This window comes from Athene noctua, chromosome 2 (assembly GCF_965140245.1).
Source record: "Athene noctua chromosome 2, bAthNoc1.hap1.1, whole genome shotgun sequence".
Classification (NCBI taxonomy): Eukaryota; Metazoa; Chordata; class Aves; order Strigiformes; family Strigidae; genus Athene; species Athene noctua.
Genome location: NC_134038.1, coordinates 99,606,841 through 99,631,207, shown reverse-complemented (window position 1 = coordinate 99,631,207; position 24,367 = coordinate 99,606,841). Strand labels below are relative to the sequence as shown.

The window sequence follows — 24,367 nt, the reverse complement described above, 5'->3', positions numbered from 1 at the left end:
TTCAGTTCTTGGTAAGTATTCTTCTTTACAGGATACTTCTGTTCTATTTTAAAGTAACAGGAACCTGCATTTTTTTTTTGGTGCAGCAAGATGTTCACATGTTTTTTCATAGATAAAATGTAATTCTGTGAAGCAGTGTTCTAGGGTGGTTATAATTCTGACCTTTATTCCTCAGCCTAAAACTGTTGGGAGGAGCGCATGAGTTTACCTATTAACTTGAATTTTGATGTATGTACGGGCAGCACAGGTGTTTCACTTTCATTGTGTCTTAATGCCTTTCTAACTTGCATGCATTTAGCGCTGTGGTCAGAGTTGTGGTTTGTGTGATGTGTTGTGTGTCTTATTGCAGAGCATGCCTTCATCTCGGGTGCATTGTGCTGGCTGTGTTGTGCCTTCAGGAAGTAATGCCAGCAGCATGCCTGTAGAAAGCAATAGCATACATAAGGAAAAGATTGTAAGTTTTGTACCAGTTTCTGTTACGAGGCTTGGTGGTGGGCTTAGGGCCACTTGGTGGTGGACTTAAGGCACTTAACGCTACTGCAGCAGGAAAAAGGTGTAATGTGAGTATAATCACTTGTGATTGATTCTAACTAATGGTTATAATGAATAATTGCTTGCCTGGCTTGCAAATGCAATCTGTTATTGGAACTAACTCAGTTGGGGTTTTGTGTTCCAGGTTTTTTTGTTTGTTTTGGAGTCTTTCTTTGTGTTTTTTTTTTAATATTCATATGTGATTTGTCTTATAGGGTGGGTGGGAGAGGGGAAACTTTACTTTTTACAGGGTACAAATGATCAATTAAAGGGTGGTTTAGTGGACCATGTTGTTGTCACTCTAATATACCTTGTATGTTACCCAGATTTTGTGACTATACCCCAGAGTAAATGGAATGATCCCATTTGGTGTAAGTAACCATGCATTTAGGTGTGGGTACACTATAAAAAGCTTCTCGTTGCCTGATGTGGTAGTAGTATGACTAAAATAAGATTGCCGCTCTTAATTAACCTGCAGCCTGTCTTCATAATTCAGGCGGTGAATTGAGGTGGAGGGCTTTTATTTTAATCTTCACCTTCGCCAAATTCTTTTCTCACTGCTGCTTCAACAGAAGGTGTATAACCATTTCTTGCTGTGTGATGGACTTGGGTTTTGGGCTGTGAGTCATGGCTGTAAATACTTGCTTTAATCGGAGCTTTAGATTTAAAATTCAGAACCTTCAAATTATTTCCCATAAGTGTTATAAGCCTCTCTTATCACAGAGTGCCTAGTGATGGATTCTTCCTAGTCAAAAGTTACTTTCATTTCTACCATATAGCTAAGCCATTAAAAGATCTGGTCTGGATTTCTAGTACTGTTTTGTAGGTTGTTATACCAAAGTATCCTGAGTGTTCTGGTATGTGTATTGGAAGCTTGGCTGCTGGTTTCGTGCAGCAGCTGTTTTATTCTCAATCATGTTAATTTTCCATGAGGTAGTTGACATGGTGATTCACATAGAGTCACTGATACAAATAGCATGAAGATGTTTGGAGACAAAGTCTTCTAGTGGGTTGAAAAACATCCTTGGAAACTAAATTGTTACAAATTTTGCCATAGTAACTTTTAATGCCTTGAGTAAAAACAGGGTCCCACCCCACGCATGCCCTGAATTAACCCAGGCATTTGCCTGTGCTGCTTCCCAAACATAAGTAGCTTTCAGAGCTAGATAAGGGCAACATCCTGCACCAGGCTTTTCCCATTAGAATGGAACTAATTAATTGAACACTGCAAACCAGTAGCCAACAGGGCCCTGGAAAGAGTTGTTCGTTCAACTCTTAGCTGCTTGCTCCTACCCTTGCACTGACTCCTCCCTTTTGCATCAACATGCTTTTTGTTTGGTTTTGCTTTCGGTTCAGTTGCATAGTTAAGTCAGATTAAGGGAACTGATCCATCCAGTTGATGCCTAGACTACCGTGGAGTTCTGTTTCATTTGGATCTACTGCTCTGTCTGATCACCTTATAGACACTTGAGTGGGTACCAGGGAGGCAGGCAAGAACTAGCAGGTACTAGTAGGGAGGAGGTTAAGATGGCTGCTTTGCATAGACCTGCCAGCTTATGGCATTGGGTTTATCAAATGATGGTTTCTGTGGTTTTTTATCTCTTTAATGAAAGAAGCCTTTGTAAAATGTAGGCTTCCCTGGCTGACCTGCATTTTTCAAAGCTGGAGCAAGTCTATGTTTTAACTAGGCTGGAGGATATATTTCACACTTTTGGATGATTAGTGCTCTCAGAATAAATTCAGAGATTACACTAGGGTAGTGTGACAGCTCCACATGAATCTTTAGCTGTCTGCTCCTCTCTGTCTGATTCGAAGTGAAGTTTTCACATTATTAATCAATACTGTAAATGATCATTCTAGGGTACAGAGTCTCATACTTCTACTTAATCACTGGATGATTGATGTTGCTTCAGGTGTCATGCTCACTTGCATCTTACAGCATGTAAAAAATGCCAGAAAAGTAAAGCGACTAAACATACAGGAAGCTAGTAATATTAACTAGATTAAAGTTCTGCATCTAAGTAGGCGTAAGAATGATGTTTGGCCCTTTTCTCATGTTTCTCTGGGATCTGTTCTTTTCTTGAATATTCAAAACACATCTGTCAAAGGAAGGGGAAAAAAAAGCAGTTAACAAAAATTATTTTTATTCAGTTGGCCTGAAATAGAGCATTCATTCTAACATTTCAGACAGTAACTTGCAATATTAAACGCATATGGAACTATTTCAAAACAGCATGGCAGCAGGGCATGTTCTATATTTTATGTGAGTACACTGGAATATGTTACGGTCAGATGATGTTTTCATACTGAGTGTATTTGAATACTGCCTGTAATTAATACATCAAAGGAGGATGTCCTGGTCTTGGCTAGGATAGAGTTAATTTTCTTCCTAAGAGCAAATCCTCCTAGCGAGCGATAAAAACTGAAGCACCAGTGGTGCAACCACTAAATAAGTATTACTGATTTTTAAATTAGTAAAATGGGAACTAGCATGTTTGAGGTTACTTGAGAAGTATAATTTAGGGATTTGAAAGCTCAGGCACTTCAACTTTTAACTACACAGTATGTTTGTTACAAAGCAGGTGTAGAGAAGCTTCTCTGTGTTCCTGCTTACTTTGCTTCTGTTATTGGAAAATCTGGATGTATAATCTTGTCTTCTTAGTTCTTGCTGGCACATTCTTACTGTTACCTGTTCTTAAATCTGTTTTTCTTTATAGTCTTTCTATTATTTCCAGGGAAACGGCTGCAGTTTCTTTACCAGTTTTTCAAGGATTCAAGGAAATTTATCTTTATTTCTACCAATAGCCCGAGCAGTACAAAGTAGTTTCCTTCTTTTTTGCCCACATCTTACATCCATAATAATTTGAAGACCCCTGAAATAGTTTTGTTTCAGGAATTTCCCAATCGGGAAGCTAGAGAGGAGCTTTGAAAGGAAACATTTTTTGTCCTCACAAGGGGCATCTTTTGTCTGTCACAAGATGATGACTCGTCACCTATTTGCAGCATTCTTCACAACCCATGTTCTACTAATAAGGCTGCTTCTCTGCCCCTTAGCTTTTGTATTTACAATGATAAATAACTGACATGATGCACAGCTGACAATGTGGTTACTTGTTTGACTTGACCTGATCAAATCACCAATGGCTGTGTGTCTGTGGAGCCATTTCTGAGTTACAGTGCCTCTTATCCAGTCTGATTCTGAACAGGAACCCTGTGTGTACTAGGATTTTTTTCAGTCAAATGAGGAATCTTGCAGGATTTGAAGGAGAAACAAAGAACTCTGTTATAAAAAGGCCTTTTGGTTTCAAGTGGATGTTTAGTTATTATCAACTATAAATCCTTCATGAAATGCTAAGCCATTTGGAGTTCATATAATATCTTAAACCTACTGTATTTGATAAACACCAGAGTTTGTAATATTTTAAAAACAAACTACAAGTTTCTGCATAGAACAACACTTTTGCATAAGTAATAAGGGTGAAAGGAAAGGATTAAGTCAAATAATTGAGAAAAGGTCCCACAGAGACAAGCAACAAGTATACTCCAATGTGCAAAAAAGGTACTTTGCATAATGCTTTAGTGCTTGGAAGGGTATTCACAGTCTCAATGAAGTGGATATGAGTTTTGTCCTTTACTTTTAAAGGTACTACCTGTAGATTTCAGATTCAAGGAGGTAATGTAAATAATTTTCAGTAGTCTTATGTGGCATTTCATAACACTATTGCTCCTCTGAAGAGAAATAAATAATTGCAAAATAAAGTCCTCATCCAAATTCTCTATGCGAAATAACTTTGAAGCAGAGCTTTAAAAACTAGTAAGCAAAGGATGCCAAGCCTTTATTTGAGCAAATATTAATAATTTGAAATCTGATTGGATTTGTCAGATACACTTAAAACAAGAAGAGGCATTTTTTTTCTTCAGATACTGATTGCTCTACCAACAAACATTTAATATCAGTGGAAATCTTGGTTGGCTTAAGAGGCCATTCTGCATGAACATTGTGACTAAATTATATCTGCTATGAGCGTGAACATGGTTGAAAGGAAAATGAGACAAGGGTCATAGTGAGTAGTGATAACTTCAAAAAATGCAGGCTAAAAGAAAAGTGAAATAATTTAGAACACTGTTACAGTTCTTTTTAGGAAAAAAAAAATAATGCAAAGTTAGAGAAAAAAAGAAACCACCTCCAGGTTAGGAGAAAGACCTTGTCACATAAGCATGTGCTTCCTAATATATACCTATGAGGATGTTTTATAATTGCACTGCCCAAGGGGGCAGGGGAGCTGGTCAAAAATGACTTGGAGAAGGCCAATGTACTCAATGCCTTCTTTACTTCATTCTTGATCTGTAGAACTAGCCTTCGGGAATCCCAAGCCCCTGAGACCCAAGGGAAAGTGTGGAACAAAGAAGACTTACCTTTGATAGAGGACTAACAGGTTAGGGAGCACTGAAACAAACTGCATGTTTGTTGAAGTAAACATACCCATGATTGCTGAGGGAGCTGGCTGATGTTATTGTAAGGCCACTCTCAATTATCTTTGAATGTCATAGCAATTGGGAGAGGTACCTGAAGACCGAAGAGCAAATATCACTCCTATCTTCAAGAAGAACAAAGAAGAAAGATTCAGCTAACTACAAACTGATCAGCCTCACCTCTGTCTCTGGGAAGATGACAGCAAAAATCCTCCTAGAAAGCATTTCCAAACCCATGAGGAATAAGAAGGTGCTTGGGAGTAGTCAGCATGGATTTACAAAGGGGAGATCATGCTTGACCAGCCTCAGTTGCCTTCTACTATAAGGTGACTAGCTTGGTGGATGAGGAGAGAGCAGAGGATGTTGATTACCTTGACTCTAGTACATAAAGCCTTTGTCACTATCTCCTATAACATCATCATAAATGGGCTGACAAAGTACAGGTTAGATAGGTGGACAGTGAAGTGGATTTGAAACTGGTTGAACGACTGGGCACAGAGGGTTGTGATCAGAGGTGCAAAGTCCTGTTGGAGGCTGGTAACAAGCTGTGTACTCCAGGGCTCAATACTGGGGCCAGTACAGATCAACACCTTAAATGATGATGTGGATGATTGGACAGAGCACACCCTCAGCAAGTTTGCAGATTATATAAGACTGGGAGAAGTGCTGATACACCTGAGGGTTGTGCTACTATTCAGAGGGACCCCCACAAGTTGGAGAAATGTCCCAAGAGGAATCTCACAAAGTTCAACAAGGGGAAATGCCAGGTCTTGCATCTGTGGAGAAATAACGCCAGGCACCAATATATGTTGGGGGCTGATGGGCTGGAAAGCAGCTTTCCCTAGAAGTACTTGAGATCCTCATGGACACCAAGCTGGCCATGAGTCAGCAGTGTGTCCTTGCAGCAGAGAAGACCCAACAATACATTGGACATTTCCAGCAGGTTGAAGGAGGTGATCCTTGCTCTCTACTCGGCACTAGTGAGGCTGTATCTGGAGTACTGGGGCTGGTTCTGGGCTGCCCAGTACAAGAAAGGTGGGGACTTCCTGAAGTGAGTCTGGTGCAGGGTTGCAAAGGTGATTAATGGCTTGGATCATCTGACACATGAGGAGAGTCAGGGAGAGCTGGGACTGTTCAGCCTGGAGGAGACAAGGCTCAGGGGCATCTAATGAACGCATGACAACACCTGATGGGAGGGAGTGAAGACAAGGCAGACCCTTCTCGCTAGTGCCCAGTGACAGGACGTGAGGCACCGGACACAAATTAAAGCACACAAGATTCCATCTGAACAAAAGAAAACGCTTTCTCTTTTTTTTACTGTGAGGGTGGCCAAACATAGGAATGGGTTGTGCAGAGGGGTTATAGAGTCTCCATCCTTGGAGATCTCAGAATGCACCCAACTGAACACAGTCCTGAACAGTCTGCTCTGGCAGTCAGTTCTGGTTTTGGCTGGGATAGAGTTAATTTTTCTTCTTAGTAGCTCCTGGGAGGGGGAGGGTGATCAAGGGGCTGTGTGGTGTTTGGCTGCCAGCCAGGTTTAAACCAAGACAGGGGGTTTTGGACTAAATGACCCCAAGAGGTGCTTTCCAACCTGAACAATTCTTTGATTATTCTGACATGTGCAAACTGAACAAACCTGTTTGCTGTCTGTGTATTTGAAGCTGTGTTGCAAGAAGTTATCTGAGCAATCTTGGTTGTTATGAAATATAGGAGAACATTTTACAGAGGATGTTTATCTTAAACTTGATGTATATTGGTTCTCAGTGCATTGGTCATCTGATTATGTTTATCTTAAGCTTGATGTATTGGTTCTCAGTGCATTGGTCATCTGATTAAATATTGTGCTGTTCTTTTTCCATGGGTGATTCGTGGCAGGTGTCTGAAAGCATTGAACTATTTTAGATACCACACAGGATCTGCCTTGATCAGTAGTTGAAATCCATGATGCAGACAAAGGAATAGAGAAATAATAGATGCTTGAGTTCCTCTAAACTTTTAAGTACTAAAGCAGTTTTCATTTTCCTGAAAATATTATTCTTTCTAATATGAATTTGCTGTAAACTAACCATTTTTAACATATATATGTGTACACATAGATATATGTATGTATATATACATATGTTTATATGTGTATAAAGAAAGACATATATTTATATGAAAAATGAAGTATTAAAAAAGCATCCATTTAGAGTTTTGCCTGCAGTATTTTATATGTGGCGGGAGCACAACTGTGTTGCTGGGGTTTTTCTCAGATGTGTCTTGACAGACTAAAGTCCTCAACTTCAGCTGGGCTCTGTGAAAGCCACGTTTGTGGGGTGTTCACCGTGCATCACCACTCGTTATCAAAGGGAAATTCAGGGAGCTGCCTCCAAAGTCTGCCGGGTTGATTAGTGAGACTTATTTCCCTCCAGACACCATTTGCACACAAATGCTTCCTTGAAGGTTCTCTATAATATTTGATCCTTTTGCCTTTATTTTCAAACATTGAGAATGTGTTCAGGTGTGATAGCTGGGTATAAGCAAAATTATTCAGCCTCACTGGTATCAGATTAATAGAAAATCCCGTTATGCGGGATAGTTTTTAATAATCATTATTGCAGTGGAGACTTTCCAATTCATGTTTATGTTATCTTGTTAGGTGGCCAGTTAGCTCTATAGAATATCTTCAATAGGTTTAATTAGTCTAAATCATGGGAAAATAAAAGTTTATAATACATGACTTCTAAAAAAGGAGTATGATGAAAATATGTAAACATAGAACTTTATCACGTTGTGAGCTTTCCTTATGCCAAACTTCATTGCTTCATATTTTCTGAACTGTTTAGAATTTATCTTTTATTTTCTGAAAATGGAATAGCTTAATATGAGACAGGACATGTTCCCAGCAGCTCTTTTCAGAGCTCTCTTCCATTCTTCAGTTAAAGAATTTTAAAGGTATACGTTTCTCCACATTCAGAAAGAAAAAAAAAATTGAGGAAGATTGATTTCTATTTTGAAAACTTTACTGTCATAGCTTCCAAATCCCATGCAACTCTTTCTTCTTTTGCAGGACTCCGAGGAGGAAGACAGTGAGTTGGAGGCCATTAATAAGAAGCTGATAAGTCCACAAAGTTTTCGAAATTTCCGCCCTTACGTACCGGAGGAGTTTGCTGACTTCAGTGTTTACAATGCTAGCCTGGAGAACAGGGAATGGTTTTCTTCTAAATCAGACTTCATGAGTTCCCGTGTTCTTGAGAAAGAGGTATCCCGCAGCCCCACCACTAGCAGTATTACTAGTGGCTACTTTTCCCACAGTGCCTCTAATGCTACCCTGTCTGACATGCTTGTTCCCTGTAGTGATAGCACAGACCAGCTAGCCAGTCACACAAAGGAGCTGGACTCTAATGATCCCTCAGGATCTGCTCTTGCACATGATGCAAGGTCTTCAAACAAGGAATGTCGAGAGTCAGAAAAGGAGGTAGTGAGGGAAAAGTTACCTGTGTTACCACTGAAAGAAAACAGTGCCTTAACAGAACAAGTACCACTGTCCCTCGATGCCGCTGACACACACTCTCAGCAGTTACCCAGAGCTGGATCATTTTCAGCTCTAAGTTCCTCGGATGGCAAAAATACCTGTCATGCAATTAAATTTTCAGCGCGTGAAGCAACAGTTGAGCACATGACAGACATTCTGGAAGATCACTCCTTTACAGAGTTCATGGGCGTCGAAGATGGAAAGGACTTTGACCATTCGACAGCTCCGCAGTTGTGTTCCCTCGTGTCCTCTAATGGAGTGAGTTCCTCGGAGCTACCCCGAGGCGCTGACAAGGAGCAAAGCCCTTGCGTGGGCCAAGTGGGTTCTGCAGCAGCAGCAGCAGCTGGCGACCGGCTTGCAGACGCTGGGGAAAGCCCTTTGTGTCCTGTTCTGGTAAAAGAGACTTCAGACTGTGAGACTTACCCTGATACTTCTGTAGATGATTTTATCGGGAAGGACCACTTGGATGGTTCTGAGGGTGAAGAAGGTGCTTCTGCAGATCAAGCCCACGTCTTGCCTAGCTGGGTGGCAGTGGGTGAACAAGTCTGTGTTGGAAGTAATAAGATGGGCACAGTGAGATACGTTGGAACGGTGGATTTTTCTGCTGGAATCTGGGTTGGAGTTGAACTAAATGTTCAGCTGGGTAAGACTAAATATGGGCAGGGTTATCTGTGCAGTTAATGTGATCTATTTTTTAAAGTTAAACTACAATCATATGCTGTTAAGTCTTGGGAAATACCTCTAATTTCATATAGACTTGGAATCTGATACACCCAGATTTATAGGAATGCTTTGCTAATTTTTAACTGTCTTAAAGCCCTATTCTTCTCGCTTCATGCAGAATAATGCTTTTGTGCATTGTGGTAGTTCTGATTGGTACCCATCTATTTTTATAGATCGGAAAAAACAAGCAAAGCCTAAAGTTGGTAGATTTTTAAAAAATGCACATGCATGTTTGTGGGCAGTACTAACAATGGACATCATTTATCAAATAGGTTTGCTGTCTGTAGCTTTCAGATACTTCCCCCCTCACCCCAGGGGGGAAGGTTAATTACAGAGCACAGGTTTTTCTTTAACTTCAGTCCAGTGGGGTCAGAAAGTCAATACTCTGCAAGACTGCAGAAATGCTTCAGGTCATTTAAAAATATGAGGGGTTTAGGAGTTTAATAGATAGTAACATTGATACTAGAAGTTTCTCTGGCAGCTAAATTCTAAGCTTTGTAAGCAGTTGATGATAGTTTATTTTGTAAAATGAAGAAATGTCTCACTTTTTAAACTGTTATTTAACAAAGTAATATTTTAGGAAATGATCTTTTTGGTCACAATTCAAGCTGTCCTTTCCAGGCTTTGTTCTCCCTAGTGTATGGTATAAGCTGGCTTCATCACTCAGCATTAAAAATCTTGGCTGTTTGACATATAACCAAAGTCATCAAACACTTCAGTGCTACAGTCGTATGTGCTAATGGAAGTACCAACAACTAATTCTGTGCATTTATTTTCATTGAAGGGAAGCACGATGGAACTGTAAAAGGCAGAGAGTACTTCCACTGCAAACCACGACATGGTGTCTTTGTTCGTCCTGGGCGCCTCAGCAAAGCATCAGCTTCTTCAAGGAAATGGAGTAGCACTTCACGGTCTCAGGCATCTTCTGCTTCAGAGAAACGGAAAAATTCCATGCTTCAAAGTTCGTCATCCACTCCTAAATCAGGAGGAGAAGTCCTCTGCCATTCGGGAGATGCAGCGGCTTCTGCTTTTTCTAGGAAACAGGAAAACAGGAAATCTTGGATTAACTAAACTGCAGTATTTTTGCACTTACTACACGCATCACTGTGTAGAAAACTTTATGGATTTTTGAAGCTATTGTACATTTTAATCTGTCCATACGGAATGTGTATTCCCTAGAGTCCTTGACTTAATTCTCTAATTTTTTATAAATAATATATATATTATATATATATATATGAATGTGTATCTATAGTTTGTCTGCCAGTGGGCAGATACGGCTGCACACTAAAATACAGTAAAAGCTGATTTGTAGATAACTGAGGTACTGGACTATTTGTTACGCAACAACTTGGGAGATATATTTTAAACAACAAAAAATATTTTATTGAGAAAAAAACAGGATACAAATCCGTATTTGGAAAAAAAAGCTACGGTTTGCTGTTCTTAATTACCAAAGAACTTGTTTTAGACTGACACATTTGCTGTTTATATCTTTCTATTGTAAATGTTTTAACTGATAACTTGGTGCCATGGTTCTTTTAGTCACTGGGCACCGTGCAGCCTTATGTTCTGTGTTTAAGCACACTGAAATATCCAACTGCTTCGTATTTTTTGTCTTCCTAGAGGCCTGCCACTGTGCTGACTTGGCATTGGATTGAAATGACTAACAATGCCTGAAGCTCTATGTCTGGCATTTCATATGTTAGCATAAGCCAGCCGGGCAGTTTGACTGCAGAAACAGTATTACTGCAAGGGCATGAGAGGACAACATGTGGGGTGGGGGGTTTGCTTGGCGGGGGGGGGGGAATGGGGAAACAAAGAAGCAGTAAATGCATCACGACTGCAAACTTTGCACTTGTTACTTGCTGGTTATTATCAAGATGAAATAGAACCTGCTAAAGTAATTTTAACCTGTAAAGTTTATTTTAATAATGGGAATGATGGAGGGATTTATGTCTGGTGCTCATGAATTCCTAAGAAGGTTGTTCCACCTGTAGATACTGTAGATGCCTGTACAAGCATTCTGGATACTTGTAAAGTAACATGGTAAAAAATGAGTGAAGTGAATGGCCTGCTGTATCTGTTCTTCTTTGTTCCTTAGCAAGTGAATGATTGAGATACCTGGGACCTTACTGAAAAGCTGCTGTTCTTTCTTTGATTGTTGTGTACAGTAAGCGGACTCTTGTATTTTACTATTTACTGTAAAGAACTGTAATTTATATACTGCCATACTGTATTTAATTGGTACAGACCTATTGTGTGTTAGAATACAGACTGTTTACTTGGGATTTAAAAAAAAAATAATGTTTTGCTTGTATTTGGTACAGTTAGGTTTCATGGTGAAATAGTAAGCTGTTTCTAGCTGATGGTGCTCAGATGCAAAGTACTTTTTTAAAAATGCTGAAGGACAATACAATTGCAGTGGAAGACTGGATGGTATTAACCTGTTTTAACACTGGCCGGTTCATGCAAGCCCCTGTGGATATGTGTTCCTCACCTGCTGCCTTCCCCATCCTTCACAGGAGGGGGAGTGGAGCTGGAGACCTCCTGCCAGAGAATGGCGTTATGTGGGTCAAGGGCAGACGGGACAAGTTCCTGGAAGATGGACAAGACAGACTCATTGCTAAATATGTCAGTGCCTCAGCTGAGTACAACGCAGTTGGCTGCTGGGGGGGTGGTGGGGTGGTGAAAGCTGGGGCTGCAAAGTTTTGTGCACTAGCCCTTGACATAGCTTTTGGCTCCTCTGAGACTGGATTCTTATGTGTCACTTGATTTTGGTGAAATGAATATCTTTGCAGAACACTTTACACTTCTGGTGCCCACCTAGAGTTGCTCTCACTGCATTAATGATATTTCTGCTGGAAGAAATTACCATAATAGAAAAAACACTTTATGCAGAGGTATTTTATCAGGCACAGATGATCCTAGAGCAGGACCAGGTACCTACACCCAACACTGGAGGCTTCAAGTTCATTTTAGATATCACTTTAATCTTTTTATAATGCTTTTTAGAAAATACGTGTGTGTGTGTGTGCGCGCACATTTGCATATTTGTCGAAGGCCACTGTAAACAATTTTGAAAGCTGATGTAGCCATTTTCTTAGGGCAAAGATGCAGTATTTACACCAGGATAGTATCAGCTGAACTAGGCTGTTCGTGGTTTCAAACTATGTGGTTGCTTAAGAAACACCAGCATAACTTTGCTTCTCGGGGTATACAAGCTATACATGCCAGAGAAACCTAAACAAGCCAACCTAGTTTTGTGCCATACATATTTTGCATAACCTGTGCTGTCATGATTTCTGTTATTAATGAAAGACCTGTACTTTTGCAAACCTCACATGTTAACGTGCCCTGGGTTAATTTAAAGTCAGGAGTGGATCTAGTAAGTGCAGTGAGGTAATGTGGAAATGCAAGCATTTTAGTTTGATGTGCTCCTCAAACTCTGGTAGGTAAACCCAGAAGCAATTTCTAGTAGTAATGTTAGACTAGTAGTTTGCTGTCTTAAACTTTATTATCAGTGGAATAATGCTGTGGTGATAGTCCAACCGCAGATTGCTTTTTTTTAAAATAGTACGGTAGCCACCATCTAAAATACACTGCCTAACAAGATGTACAATCCATACTAAGAACTTGATTTAAAAAAAAACCAAACCAACGCCAGTCATAATACTCATTAACGTAGGGCAGAGCCAATCCCTCATTTGTCTGAGCCGCCAAAACAAACTTGCTGTTGTGGTGGTTTCCCCCATCCTGATTTTGACCATCAGGATAGTTACAATGTTAAATGAGTTCATGCTGGCCTTTATCTTGTTTTCTGAATTTATTCGGTGGTGTTCTTCCAAGCGTACAAGACTTTATGTCACCTGGTACGGTCCAGCAAGCGAAAGCACGGTGTTTAATCAGCGCTGCTGCCTGGCTCCAGCGTTCCCCCACAAAAGGTGTCCTTCGTGTTTGCAGCTGGAGGCAGAATACTGCATGGTGTTACGATGTAAGTAATTAAGAAGTGCCACAAAGCAGTCTAATGAAAGAAACGTAGGGTGCCAGCCCCTGAGAGCAAGGTAAGGCTGTTCCCTTCCCCTGCTCAGGTAACTGCTGCCCTGAGGGGCCTGGTCAGAGGTGGTGGGCATAAAAGAGCACTTCTGTAGCGCAGTGGGACTTGGCTTTAGGCCTGTCTCATGTTAGTGTACGCGTTTGGGGGATCCCTTCATCATTTTAGCTGGTAATTTGCAGAATTCAAAGGAAAAAAGGTCACATTGAAAAGGACAGGATTTAAAGCTCTTGGGGAAGGTTGGGGAGGAAGAGGCTTGGATGAAAGCAGTTGCTGCCTTGTTTCTGCTGAAAAGCTCAAGCCAGCTTTCCTCATCAAAACTGGAAACCGTGAGTTGGCTTGGCCCAGCAGCATCCAGGAGTTTCACCGGTGAACGTGTACACTGCGCCTGTCCGAGGGTGGACCTCAGAGGGCCGATACCGGCAAAGCCTCCAAAAGCCTTTCGGGCCTACTCGGGGTGTAATTTAATCTAATTAACGGCAGCGGGCGGGAGCTCTTATCGGCGAAAGGCGAGGCCGGGGCGGAGCGAAGCCAAGGCCGGCCCCGCCGCAAGGCCTGGGGCGGGACGTGCGGCGCCTCACGCCTCGGCCTCAGCGCCGCGACCGCCGCTGAGGTAAGTAACCCCCGGTGGGGGGCGAACCCCGGGGCTTCTGTGGGGACTGCGCGGGCGGACGGAGCCCAGCCGAGGGGGAGGCGGCGGCGGCGGTCGCCGCCGCCGCCTCCCCCTCGGCGGGGCTCCGTCGAGCGGCGCCGTTCCTCCTTCGCCCTTTTGCAGGCGGGCAGCTGCACGTAGCCGCAGCTTCGCTCCCGGGGGGTGAACCCTGCCCGTGGAAGCGGCCGTCGGGTTGTTTGTTTGTTGTTTTTATTTTCCTCCTGAAAAATTTGGCAGTCGTATCCTGAAGGTTGCTGCTGGTTTGTTGTTTTGTTTCGTTTTTGTTTTTTTTTTTCCTCTGGGCGTGAGGTAGCGGTATTGGAAAGCGTCGCGTGGGTTAAATATTAGACTAAATCCGCGTTTTCGTGCGTGAATGAACGCATTTAAGGGCCGGGGGGCGAGTCTTTGAGGAAAATTAATCAATTCTTCGCTAGAAGCAAACCCAGACAAAAAAGCGGTTATTCAGTTTTAGGGGGCTTAGATTGGAGGTATCTGTGTTTTGCAGTGCAAGGGGGGGAAATTGAAGGTGCAGGAAAAAAAAAAAAAAAAACACGAATAACGTTTGTGCTTGGTTTTTAATGAAGAGTTGGATACAGGGAGCTTACAGGAATACGCTCCCTAAATGAGCCACTTGCGTTTCATTTATCTTTCCTCAGGTTTCCTACTTCCGAGGGATGCTGATGAGTCTCTTTCAATTTACCGCTAGAAGGTTGGTTTCCCAAGCATATTGTGGACTTAAAGCTTCTTCTTCTTCAAAGACACAGAAGTTTCACTTGGAAATGGCTCGTCCTAGTTCAAGTAAGACATCTGGTTTTTCCTCTACTACCCTGCACAGGTTTTTAAGCTAGATTTGAAATTCTAGAAGGTTTTGTATAATAGGTGAAATCTGTAGTTTAATTCAAAACGTTTAGAAGACTGCGACGTTGATCTTCTTATTTTTTCCTAGCTGCTAAAATTTTTCTTCTGTGTCTGTATTCTATATAATTCCAAAAAGCCTCGCATGGTTGCAGTCAGTGTCATTGCCTAGTGACATGTTTTTAGTATTTATAATTTATGCACATAAACATATGCTAGTTAATAGCATTTCCTTTTCATAATCCTAAGGGGTAATAAAACTCACTCCTCATTTCTTTGTACAAGAATTATGGAGGGCCTCCAGCATTGATTACAAATCAGGAGCAGGGTATTGGGTGAACTCAGGACCCCTGTTCAGTGGTAAATATCCTCTTTTTGTCTGGGGATTTTTTGGGTTTGTTTTTTAATTTGAGGATGTGCCTTAACTTTAAAACTGTGCATAGAACTTCACAGGTACAACAGTAAAACCCCGGTTGGGTAGCTGAGGTGCACTTGCTTTGTCTACCGTCTTGAGCATCAGTGTTTGGCTGCTGCCTGAGTCTGGAGACCAGATAAGGAGGACTTTTGGCCTGAGCTTTACACATTCAAGGGCTTGTGAGGCTTGGTTTACAACAGCAGACAGGGCATCAGAATCATAGTGTTCTCTGCCTAGTTCTACAGCTCTAGTGTTGTGCGTCTTGGGACTTCTTCAGTGATCTCTCTCCTTATAAGAACTTAACCTGCCTTTGGTTTAAAAAAAACAAAACCCCCTTAGTATATTGTGAAGGTTAGGGTTGTGATTAGCAGCTTAAGAGTTTGGCTGTAGGCCACTCACTAGTACAGTACTGTAGGAGTCAGTACTGGGGCCGGTATTGTTTAATACCTTCATTAATGATCTGGATGATGGGGCAGTGTACCCTCATCAAGTCTGCAGATGACACAAAGCTGGGAGCAGTGGCTGATACACCAGAGGGTCCTGCTGCTGTCCAGAGGGACCTTGACAGGCTGGAGAAATGGACTGACAGGAACCTCATGAATTTCAGCAAACGGAAATGCCAAGTGCTGCCCCTGGGGAGGAACAACCTCAGGCACCAGGACAGGCTGGGGGTGACCAGCTGGAAAGCAGCTTTGCAGAAGAGGCCCTGAGGGTCCAGGTGGACGCCAGGCTGACCATGAGCCAGCGATGAGCCTTTGTAACAATGAAGGCTTATGGGTGTCCTGTGCTGCACTCAGCAGAGCATCTCCAGCTGATGGAGGGAGGTGATCCTTCCCCTCTGCTCAGCCCCGGTGAGACACACCCGGAGTCTGCGTCCAGTGCTGGGCTCCTCAGTACAAAAGAAAGATGGACATACTGGGGACAGACCAGCAAAGGACCACAAAGATTTGGAGCATCTGACACATGAGGAGAGTCAGGGAGAGCTGGGACTGTTCAGCCTGGAGGAGACAAGGCTCAGGGGCATCTAATGAACGCATGACAACACCTGATGGGAGGGAGTGAAGACAAGGCAGACCCTTCTCGCTAGTGCCCAGTGACAGGATGTGAGGCAGCGGACACAAATTAAAGCACACAAGATTCCATCTGAACAGAAGAAAACGCTTTCTCTTTTTTTTACTGTGAGGGTGGCCAAACATAGGAATGGGTTGTGCAGAGGGGTTATAGAGTCTCCATCCTTGGAGATCTCAGAACGCACCCAACTGGACACAGTCCTGAACAGTCTGCTCTGCCTGACCCTGCTTGAGCAGGGGTGGGGGGTGGACTAGACAATCTCCAGAGGTCCCTTCCCACTACAGCCATTCTGTGATTCTAAAATATGTTCCTTTAAAATTAATACCTGAAGTAAACTGGAAGAGGTTTTATTTTGTCTCTCTGTAACTAACCTTTTCAATCTTGGTCTGGTTCTTAGAAAAATACAAAGGAAATTTCCTATCTTTTTTCCAAGTTACTTTACCATGGAGGGAATACACATTCAAAAATAGAAAATACAACTGCAAACCTAGAAAATGGGTGAGATGCCTCAGAAGAAAATGGTTTTCCCAAATTACCTTAATTTTTGAAGGTGATACTTTGTAATGAAACTTTTTTTTTTTTCATCTTAGGGTCTTACATTACAATTAGGAAGCAAACTGTTCCTGGGTGGTGGTGGCAACAGTTGTTATTGGGTAGCATCTAGTGTGGGGTTTTAGTTGAAGGCGGCATCTTTCAAATACTGAGTATACTCATAGTTTAATATATGTTGTCCTATTGAGCTTGCTCATACGCATTTTTGAGGACCTCCAGGAATTGCTCTTTAAATTCCAATATACAGAATTCAGAAACAAATCGGTATTCTGAAATCAAAGCCATGGGAGGTATAGGTGGAAGCTGTCTCTGCATGCATAAGTGTGCCAGTACTGCCTGTATTATGGCCTCTTACGTAAAAGTACAAGTGTTTGAACGGCTGTTCGTTCTTCCTCCCCACACACAGATATGGCTGACTTTCGAGAAGTGTTTGCCAAAGCGAAGCATATCGCCATTATCACGGGAGCCGGCGTTAGTGCGGAGAGTGGAGTTCCCACCTTCAGAGGGGCTGGAGGTTTCTGGAGAAAGTGGCAAGCCCAGGTACGTACTAGTGGCATGTGTCTGCCCAGCTGCGCTGCTCTGCCCCGCAGGTGGGTGAGCGTGAAGGCTCAGAAGCAACCGGGGACCGTAGAGGGTGGACGTGCTGCTGTGGTGGTACGGTGGGGACGGAGCTCTCCCTCCAGCCGTGTCTGCAGCTCTCCCCGTGCCCTGGATGTCTTGCTTTATGCAGCTGCAACTTCTTTTCTGTCGTTCAGTTTATCAGTTGTTTGGGAAGACAGCGGTGGGTCTTTCCACCATCCTTGTTTTCTTGTGGCTGCAAGAGCTTTGCTGTTTGCTCATCTCATGACACTCTCACTGTTTCTCTACTTCATGGAGCCTTTCCTGTTTTAAACTCTGAAGAACCTTTTGTCAAAATAACAAAGGACAGAACCAATCATACCAACTAGTTCTTTTCTTTTAATTTTGGTTTCTCATAATACGCTTTAAAAATGGTTTAGGAATTTTTTTTTGTCTTTAGGGGCAGGGCTCCTCACAGTCTTTAACTCTCACACAAGCTCTGTCTCTTATTGGTGTGACGTTGGGAGCCACTGGGGTGGGAGAGGAGGTGGAAGCAGACAAACACTGGGGGGTGGAGCGGTGCAGCGGCGAGGACCAAAACGCACAAGTCGTACAGGTGCCTCACGCGTCTGATCCTGTGTGGTGCTGCAGACGTTTCAAGTAACTGGTACACTGTCAGTAACTGCTACCCCAAACACTGCAATCACGTTTGCTTTCTTTATGGGTTTCAATGACAGCATTCATGAAAGATCTGGTGAAGTTAAAAAGTGGTCAGAGAGATGAGTTTTTCAGCATGGTTTAAATCTAAGGTGGTTTTTCTTTCAGTGACTATCAACTGAAATAAAGCATGTGTGTGTATAAATGCCTGGGCCTTCTGCCTCAGAAAACTTGCATTCAGTGTTTTTATATCAGTAGAATTGTACACTGAAGCATTAGACTGAGCTACTCCTCATTGTAAAAAAAGATATGGTAAAATTAAAGTTAGCGTGAAAGGTATAGCTTAGATTTTACCAGAACATACAAGACAAGACGTTAGACTTTGGTTTTGGCAATGGTTGGAATGTGGCTTGTATTACACTTAAATTAAGGCAGAAAAGAAATTGCTAGTAATGGAAATATATCCACACAATGCTGAGTTTTATGGCTTCTGTGGAAGAGAGAGTTTTGAATGCCAAAAATAACGTGCATTGAAATATCTCATCTTCCTTTGTGCTGCACTAAACTCCTAATAGTGCGGTAGGGCAGCACAGAATAACGTCTGCATGTACTATGTAAAATCCACGTGCCCCACGCTGTTGATATCAGTTATTTCTTCATTTGATAAGATATGTTGACTTGTCATTCTTGTAAGGGCTATTGAACTGCATCTGGTTATAAATAATCTGCTTTTGATTATTTTGTGATGCTGGTTGCAGTGTAAATGGCAGTAATCTAGCAGGCTTCATCTGGGGAGGGGATTTTCTTGCCCTTTCGTTGGTAGAGTGAATTGTTATGTCTTCTTCAGGAGCTGGCTACTCCAGAGGCTTTTGCGCGAAACCCTTCTCGTGTGTGGGAATTTTACCATTACCGCCGGGAAGTGATGCTGAGCAAACATCCCAATCCCGCACATGTTGCCATTGCAGAGTGCGAAAGGCGACTGAGCAAGCAAGGAAGGAGCGTTGTGGTCATTACGCAAAATATCGATGAACTACACAGAAAGGCAGGGACAAAGCACCTCTTAGAAATTCACGGTAAGAATCAGCTTACCTCTCTGCTACAGGCGAGCTAACCTGGGGGGGAGAAGAGAGAGCAGGACAAGTACTGGGAGAAAAGAAATTTGTCTTTAAAATGATAATAACTTGCAGGAAGTTTACAATGTCACCCTGTTCTCTTTTGGAAGTTGTTTCAGGTACTTCATAGCCTCTATTTCTCATCTTTCTTTTTTAATGGATTCTGACACTACATAGGAACTGGTTCTCCTCTCTCGCCTGCTCAGTTTTGCCTCGAATCCACTTGAATACATGTGGATACTGACGCTTGGCTGTGATTTCGCTTAGAAAAGGGGAAAAGAATCCATGAGGACTTCCACCGCAAGGTAGTGGTGGTGCCACGCCAGTATTGCCACCAATAAAAGTTGTATTGGCAAGACTGGTCTCACCCACCCTGGTGCCTTCCCTCTGTCCTGGCCTGTCCTTCAAAGACAGAAGGAAGAAGGGGCTGGAGACAGATGAGATTGCCTTACCTTTCTCCCCTGCACCCAGAGGCACTCCCTCTCTCTCCCCTGGCTCAATGGCATTCCTTGCTCTCACCCTCTCTTCTGCAAAGTGCCAAAGGAGCACAGAGCAGGTGCAGCACGCGGGGGTCAGTGGGGCTTTTGGATCTAAGGAGAGACACGGGTGTGGAGAGAGCAAAGGTGGGGAAATCCTTCTCCATTCTTGGAGGTGCCCCTGCGCCTCCTTTCTCCGCTCGGCAGGCCCTGCCGCAGAGTGAGGCTCCCAGGACAAAGGCCCATCCTGGTCCTCCAGCACGATGATGCTTTGTAACTTAAGTATCACAGCAGGTTTAAATGGGATTTCCCAATGCTGCTTTGTGACCTGGACACAGGAAACCTGCACAAACTTTTCTGCAGTTGTGGATCCAAGGATGAAGCCTTGGGTACAGTTTAATTTTTATTAGCTTTATTCTTTACAAAACAGAAACAATTTAAAAACTCTTGGTAACATTGCACATCTCTGCAACATGTTACTAAAGCTAGGAAAGTCTTGAGGTTGGAGAGTTTTGTGTAAGACAAAGCAGTGTGAACCAGCATTTTTTTTTTAAAAGAAAATGTTCCTGATTTAAGGGGAAGAGCAATAAGCAGAAATAATCTCTCAGTGGTATTTTAAATAATGATTTTCCTCAGAAATGCTGTTAGGAGGCTGTGTGTTACTCATGTCGCGAGGTCAAACAAGGTGATAAATCATAGCTTAGAGGGACTGTTGGCTGCTGTTTGCTGCAGCCTTTCAGCTGATATGGCCGTGTCTGTCTTTCTTTGCTGGGCCCGGTCTGTGCTGAACTATGACACTGGTCACCTCGAGTTGCTGAGCAAAAGCGTGTGTACACACTGTGTAAGTAGCCTCTCGTTCATAATGCTGCCAGGTTTCAACGCTTGGCTGTTACATTGACATAGTAAGTTACTCACAAGGTATAGTCTTCAAGGTCAAATAAAGGCTGTCTGGGATAAACACAGCCACTTGCTTGTACAGCCATGCCTCAGAGCAGTCGCTTGATTCCTGACGTTTTCTCTTTCCTTGTTTCAGGTAGTTTATTTAAGACTCGATGCACCAACTGTGGGAACATAGCTGCGAATTACAAGAGTCCAATATGCCCCGCGTTGGCTGGGAAAGGGTAATATATCTGCCTTGTAAACTCTCTGTATTTTCTACTTTGTCTGCTGTTTAATAGGAAAGGAGCCATTTTAGGAGTGTACAGGAGTTTCAGCCAACCACCCCATTTTTCTTTAGTGTAGTATCAATGCTTATGTTTTACACAGCTGCTTTGGAACGAGTATACTGTTTGGTAACTTCAGTGAGAGCCCATGATACCGTAAGTCCTGTGAATGAATAACCTCTAAGTTAGCACAATATTAAACATACTATAATTAGAACAATTTCAGATGGTCTGAAACTCTCATCTTGGACATCAGCTAATTGTACTCTGTGAGAATGTGTGTTTACACCCATTCTCTTCACCTTCCAGGTTTTTTATTGAATCGGATGCTTATTCCTTCAATTGGGCTGTCATTGTTTGATACGTGGATTGTACTCTTCTGCATCTCTTGAGCACTTAGCAGCTTTTGACCTTCAGCTCATCAATAAGATTCTCATGATTACAGGTCTCAAAATACAGAGGTGTCAATCAATTAGGAACGAAGCATCAGTTCCCAGGATTTCTGCAACTTAAAAAGTTGCAGAAGAATCCTTCACTCTCCTTTTTCTACCCATCCTCTTTCTTTCACCCTTAAAAAAAAAAGGGGGCAGGGGGACAGGATGGGCATATGCTCATGAATTTTTAGGGTTTTTTCCCTTTGCATTTTATCAGACCTTTAGATGGCCACATAAGTATTTGTTGTGCCTTTGACACTTTGACCAGCTTATTACAGCTGCTTAGCTCAGGGATAATTCTGATCAAATGCCTGCCTGCCTGCCCTGGATGTGGTATTTTAGGGTTGTGGTAGGTGGTGAAGTTGGATGAAGTTGCAAAGATTCCTTGACTGGAGAGCATGCTTTAGAGGATACTAAGTTTTTATTCATATATAAAGTGCACTTTGTACAACTGAGTATATATTTAAATTTTGTCACTTCAGGGCTCCAGATCCTGAAACAGAAGACGCCACGATTCCAGTTGAAGACCTTCCTCAGTACGTATGGACCACTTTGGTTTTTGCTGTTAGCTCTTCCTGCTTTGCATATCTCAAAGGCTCCTATTGCTGTTCATGTAGTTTTGGAAGGACACAGAAACATTCTACTGGAGAAAAAGGCGTGAGACTTTGCCCCAGAGAATGGAGCTTGAAGTTACGGGGTACAGCAGACAACAGGAGAGTGTACTAGAAGTTTACTGTGATGCTAAAAGGATTGCATGTTTGCGTCCTTGAGCACCAAGCTGAAACATGCCTAAATCCATGGGGTTTGTACCAAGTGGAGTAGTAGGAGGATTGCTGTGAGAAACAAAGTGCCACACGGTAAACATTTGCAGGCACTACCCACCATTAGTCAGCCTGGAACACTGCTGGGGCACAGCTGCTGCACGGTCCCTTCCTTGCAGGCATTAAATGCACCACAGTGCTTTTCTGTAATTGGCGGAAGCTTTGCCTTAGCAGATGCCACCATATATTTTTCATCTAATCCCTAAGGAAAAGAGGCTAACATGAGGCTTCTGTCTTCCAGTTCGCTTCCTCCTTAAAAACCTGTTGGCCAGTTTGGTAAAGTTGATGGAGACCGAGGCCTGTAGCACACACACTATGTTTGAAGTTTCATGCGTTTCAGGAGCTGAGTAAGGGGAGGACAATTAAGTACCCGAGTCGAACCACCATTCAGCAACCCATTCTATGTGACCGGGCAGGCTGTGTGTACTTCCAACACGCGCGTAGCACGGCATCAGCTGCCTTCTGTCCAGCACGTGGCAGACGGGGGCGTGGGGAGGGCGGGGAAAGAGAAGGGCAAGGAGCGACGAAGACGGGTAAGACGTGCCCGAACGCGAATGAAAACTGCTTTGCAGCTTGAAACGTCCGTGTGAGCAGCATTAATGCCGTGCCTTTGTGATGGTTAAACAGGTGTGAGGAGGACGGCTGCAACGGGCTCCTCCGTCCCCATGTTGTGTGGTTTGGCGAGACCCTGGATCCTGACGTTCTCACAGAGGTCGAGAGGGAGCTTGATATTTGTGACCTCTGCTTGGTAGTGAGTGACGGTTTGGTTACCTGGGCCCTTACCGGCAGGGAGACCACGCGAAACGGGTGCAGCTCCTGGGGGAGGGAGAAGCGTCTCTACTTCCCCGAGGGAACTGAAAGCCCCTGAGGGACTTTTAGCATCAAGTGGAAAACATGAAAAAGACCATCAAGTTTGAAAATGTCCATACGCCGCTGGGAAGCGAACAGGTTCAGTGTGTGTGCACCCTGATCAGGTGGCACCTGCAGTTGGCATTTGGTGTACCCGGGTGTTGGAAGTGTTAGAGGTTAGCTGATAGCGTTTAGCTGCTGAATTTCTCAAGCAGTGAAAAATAGGATTATTTTGAGGCTCGGTTTAAAAAAAAGTGACAAAATGTTGTAAGAAGGTGGCTAGCCGTTATTCTGCACCGCTTTTTATGGGAGGTTGTTTACATGCCGTGTAGGTGCCAGATTGCTGACCAAAAAAACACCGGCTTAGAATATCACATACCCTTCACACAATAATCTCAACTAACAGAAGGAATGTTGTGTTTTCATTTCCTGAAGGCAAAGTTTGCCATTTTGTGTTTCTGGGATTTTTTTTTTTTTAATCTACATTTATAATCTATAAACAAGATTCTTTGGGTTGCATCAGAGAGACAATTCCAGATTCTGATACTATGTTAAATAGCTACGTGTACAGTGACACTAAACAGAGATACTGATTTGGTTTCATTTCTATAGGGATCTTCCACGTTTTAGTGGTTTTGCACATCCAGTGTTCTGAGAAGGGTCCTTACCTTGGGCTTGGGTTGGCTTTGTCTAACTGCTGGCCTGCTCCACTCTGACTTTTTTTTGCCCTGTCCCTGCAGGTCGGGACCTCCTCTGTGGTGTATCCCGCGGCTATGTTTGCCCCTCAGGTATCTGCCAGAGGAGTTCCAGTAGCAGAATTTAACATGGAAGCTACTCCCGCCACAAACAGATTCAGGTAAAGCTGCCGAGTTTTAAACGAGCAACCTTTAGTCCCCTCCATCTTCCTCATTCTTTGCATTATGCTGCTAAAGTGCATAGAAAATTTTTAAACAAACCTGATGTAGTTTTTTCCCCCAATGCTTAAGAAATATTACGCCAATAAGCAGGGAAAGATGATTGTTCGTTCTCGTTGGAATGCACTTGAGCTGAAGCCACAACTGTGTTTCTCGGCGTGAAGCTGGAGTCCGGCCCTAGGCCCCAGGCGGCCTCGCCCCCGGCCGAACCAGCCACGGGCCCGTCTCCAGCGCCCTCGGGCACCGCCGGAAAGCGCCGTGCGCCGGCCCCAGCCCGCCCCTTCACCCGCTCTTCCTTCCAGGTTTCACTTCCCGGGCCCCTGCGGGAGCACCCTGCCGCCGGCGCTGGCCCGCCACCAGACGGAGATCATCTCCTGAGCCCCTCGGAGCGGTCGGCGGGGAAGCGCCGCACCCGGCCGCCGCAGCCCGGCCCGGCGGGGGCACGGGGGGCTGAAGGGGGGTGTGGGGGGGCGAGAGGAGGCGGAGGTCCCTCCCCTGCTCCCCGCGGCAATAAACGGGCGGCTCGGGCCCCGCCGCCGACAC

At 43.4% G+C, this 24,367-nt stretch overlaps 2 protein-coding genes across 6 annotated transcripts in view; both read left to right on the top strand.

The window, feature by feature from the left end:
• Nucleotides 1-11,012, top strand: part of KIF13A (kinesin family member 13A) — a 113,224-nt gene extending 102,212 nt beyond the window's left edge. For 2 of the 3 annotated variants that reach the window (XM_074899731.1, XM_074899730.1), the window contains 2 exons: nt 8,054-9,161; nt 10,026-11,012. In XM_074899731.1, coding sequence (XP_074755832.1) covers nt 8,054-9,161; nt 10,026-10,312 — 1,395 coding nt within the window. In that variant the 3' untranslated portion in view covers nt 10,313-11,012. Of the gene's footprint in view, nt 1-349; nt 455-8,053; nt 9,162-10,025 lie in introns of all 3 variants that reach the window. The other variant, XM_074899732.1, reaches the window with a different exon arrangement.
• Nucleotides 11,013-13,817: 2,805 nt separating this feature from the next.
• On the top strand, nt 13,818-24,284 carry SIRT5 (sirtuin 5). 3 transcript variants are annotated; one of them, XM_074897902.1, is made up of 9 exons: nt 13,818-13,908; nt 14,604-14,745; nt 17,247-17,380; nt 18,903-19,128; nt 20,677-20,764; nt 21,723-21,776; nt 22,689-22,812; nt 23,651-23,766; nt 24,127-24,284. In XM_074897902.1, exons 2-9 carry the CDS (start codon nt 14,622-14,624, stop codon nt 24,200-24,202), a joined length of 942 nt encoding a protein of 313 aa, XP_074754003.1. In that variant the 5' UTR covers nt 13,818-13,908; nt 14,604-14,621; the 3' UTR covers nt 24,203-24,284. The 3 variants fall into 3 exon arrangements, with proteins under 3 accessions (XP_074754003.1, XP_074754005.1, XP_074754004.1); XM_074897904.1 differs by lacking the exon at nt 13,818-13,908 and adding an exon at nt 13,991-14,197; XM_074897903.1 differs by lacking the exon at nt 13,818-13,908 and adding an exon at nt 13,991-14,207.
• Nucleotides 24,285-24,367: the final 83 nt, after the last annotated feature.

Bases quoted from the DNA above. Each gene is read 5' to 3' on its own strand.
- SIRT5 (XM_074897902.1), top strand. From the start codon at position 14,622: ATGCTGATGAGTCTCTTTCAATTTACCGCTAGAAGGTTGGTTTCCCAA. The intron at 21,777-22,688 runs GTACGTATGGAC...ATGGTTAAACAG, and splicing joins CCAGTTGAAGACCTTCCTCA to GTGTGAGGAGGACGGCTGCA. The intron at 22,813-23,650 runs GTGAGTGACGGT...CTGTCCCTGCAG, and splicing joins TTTGTGACCTCTGCTTGGTA to GTCGGGACCTCCTCTGTGGT.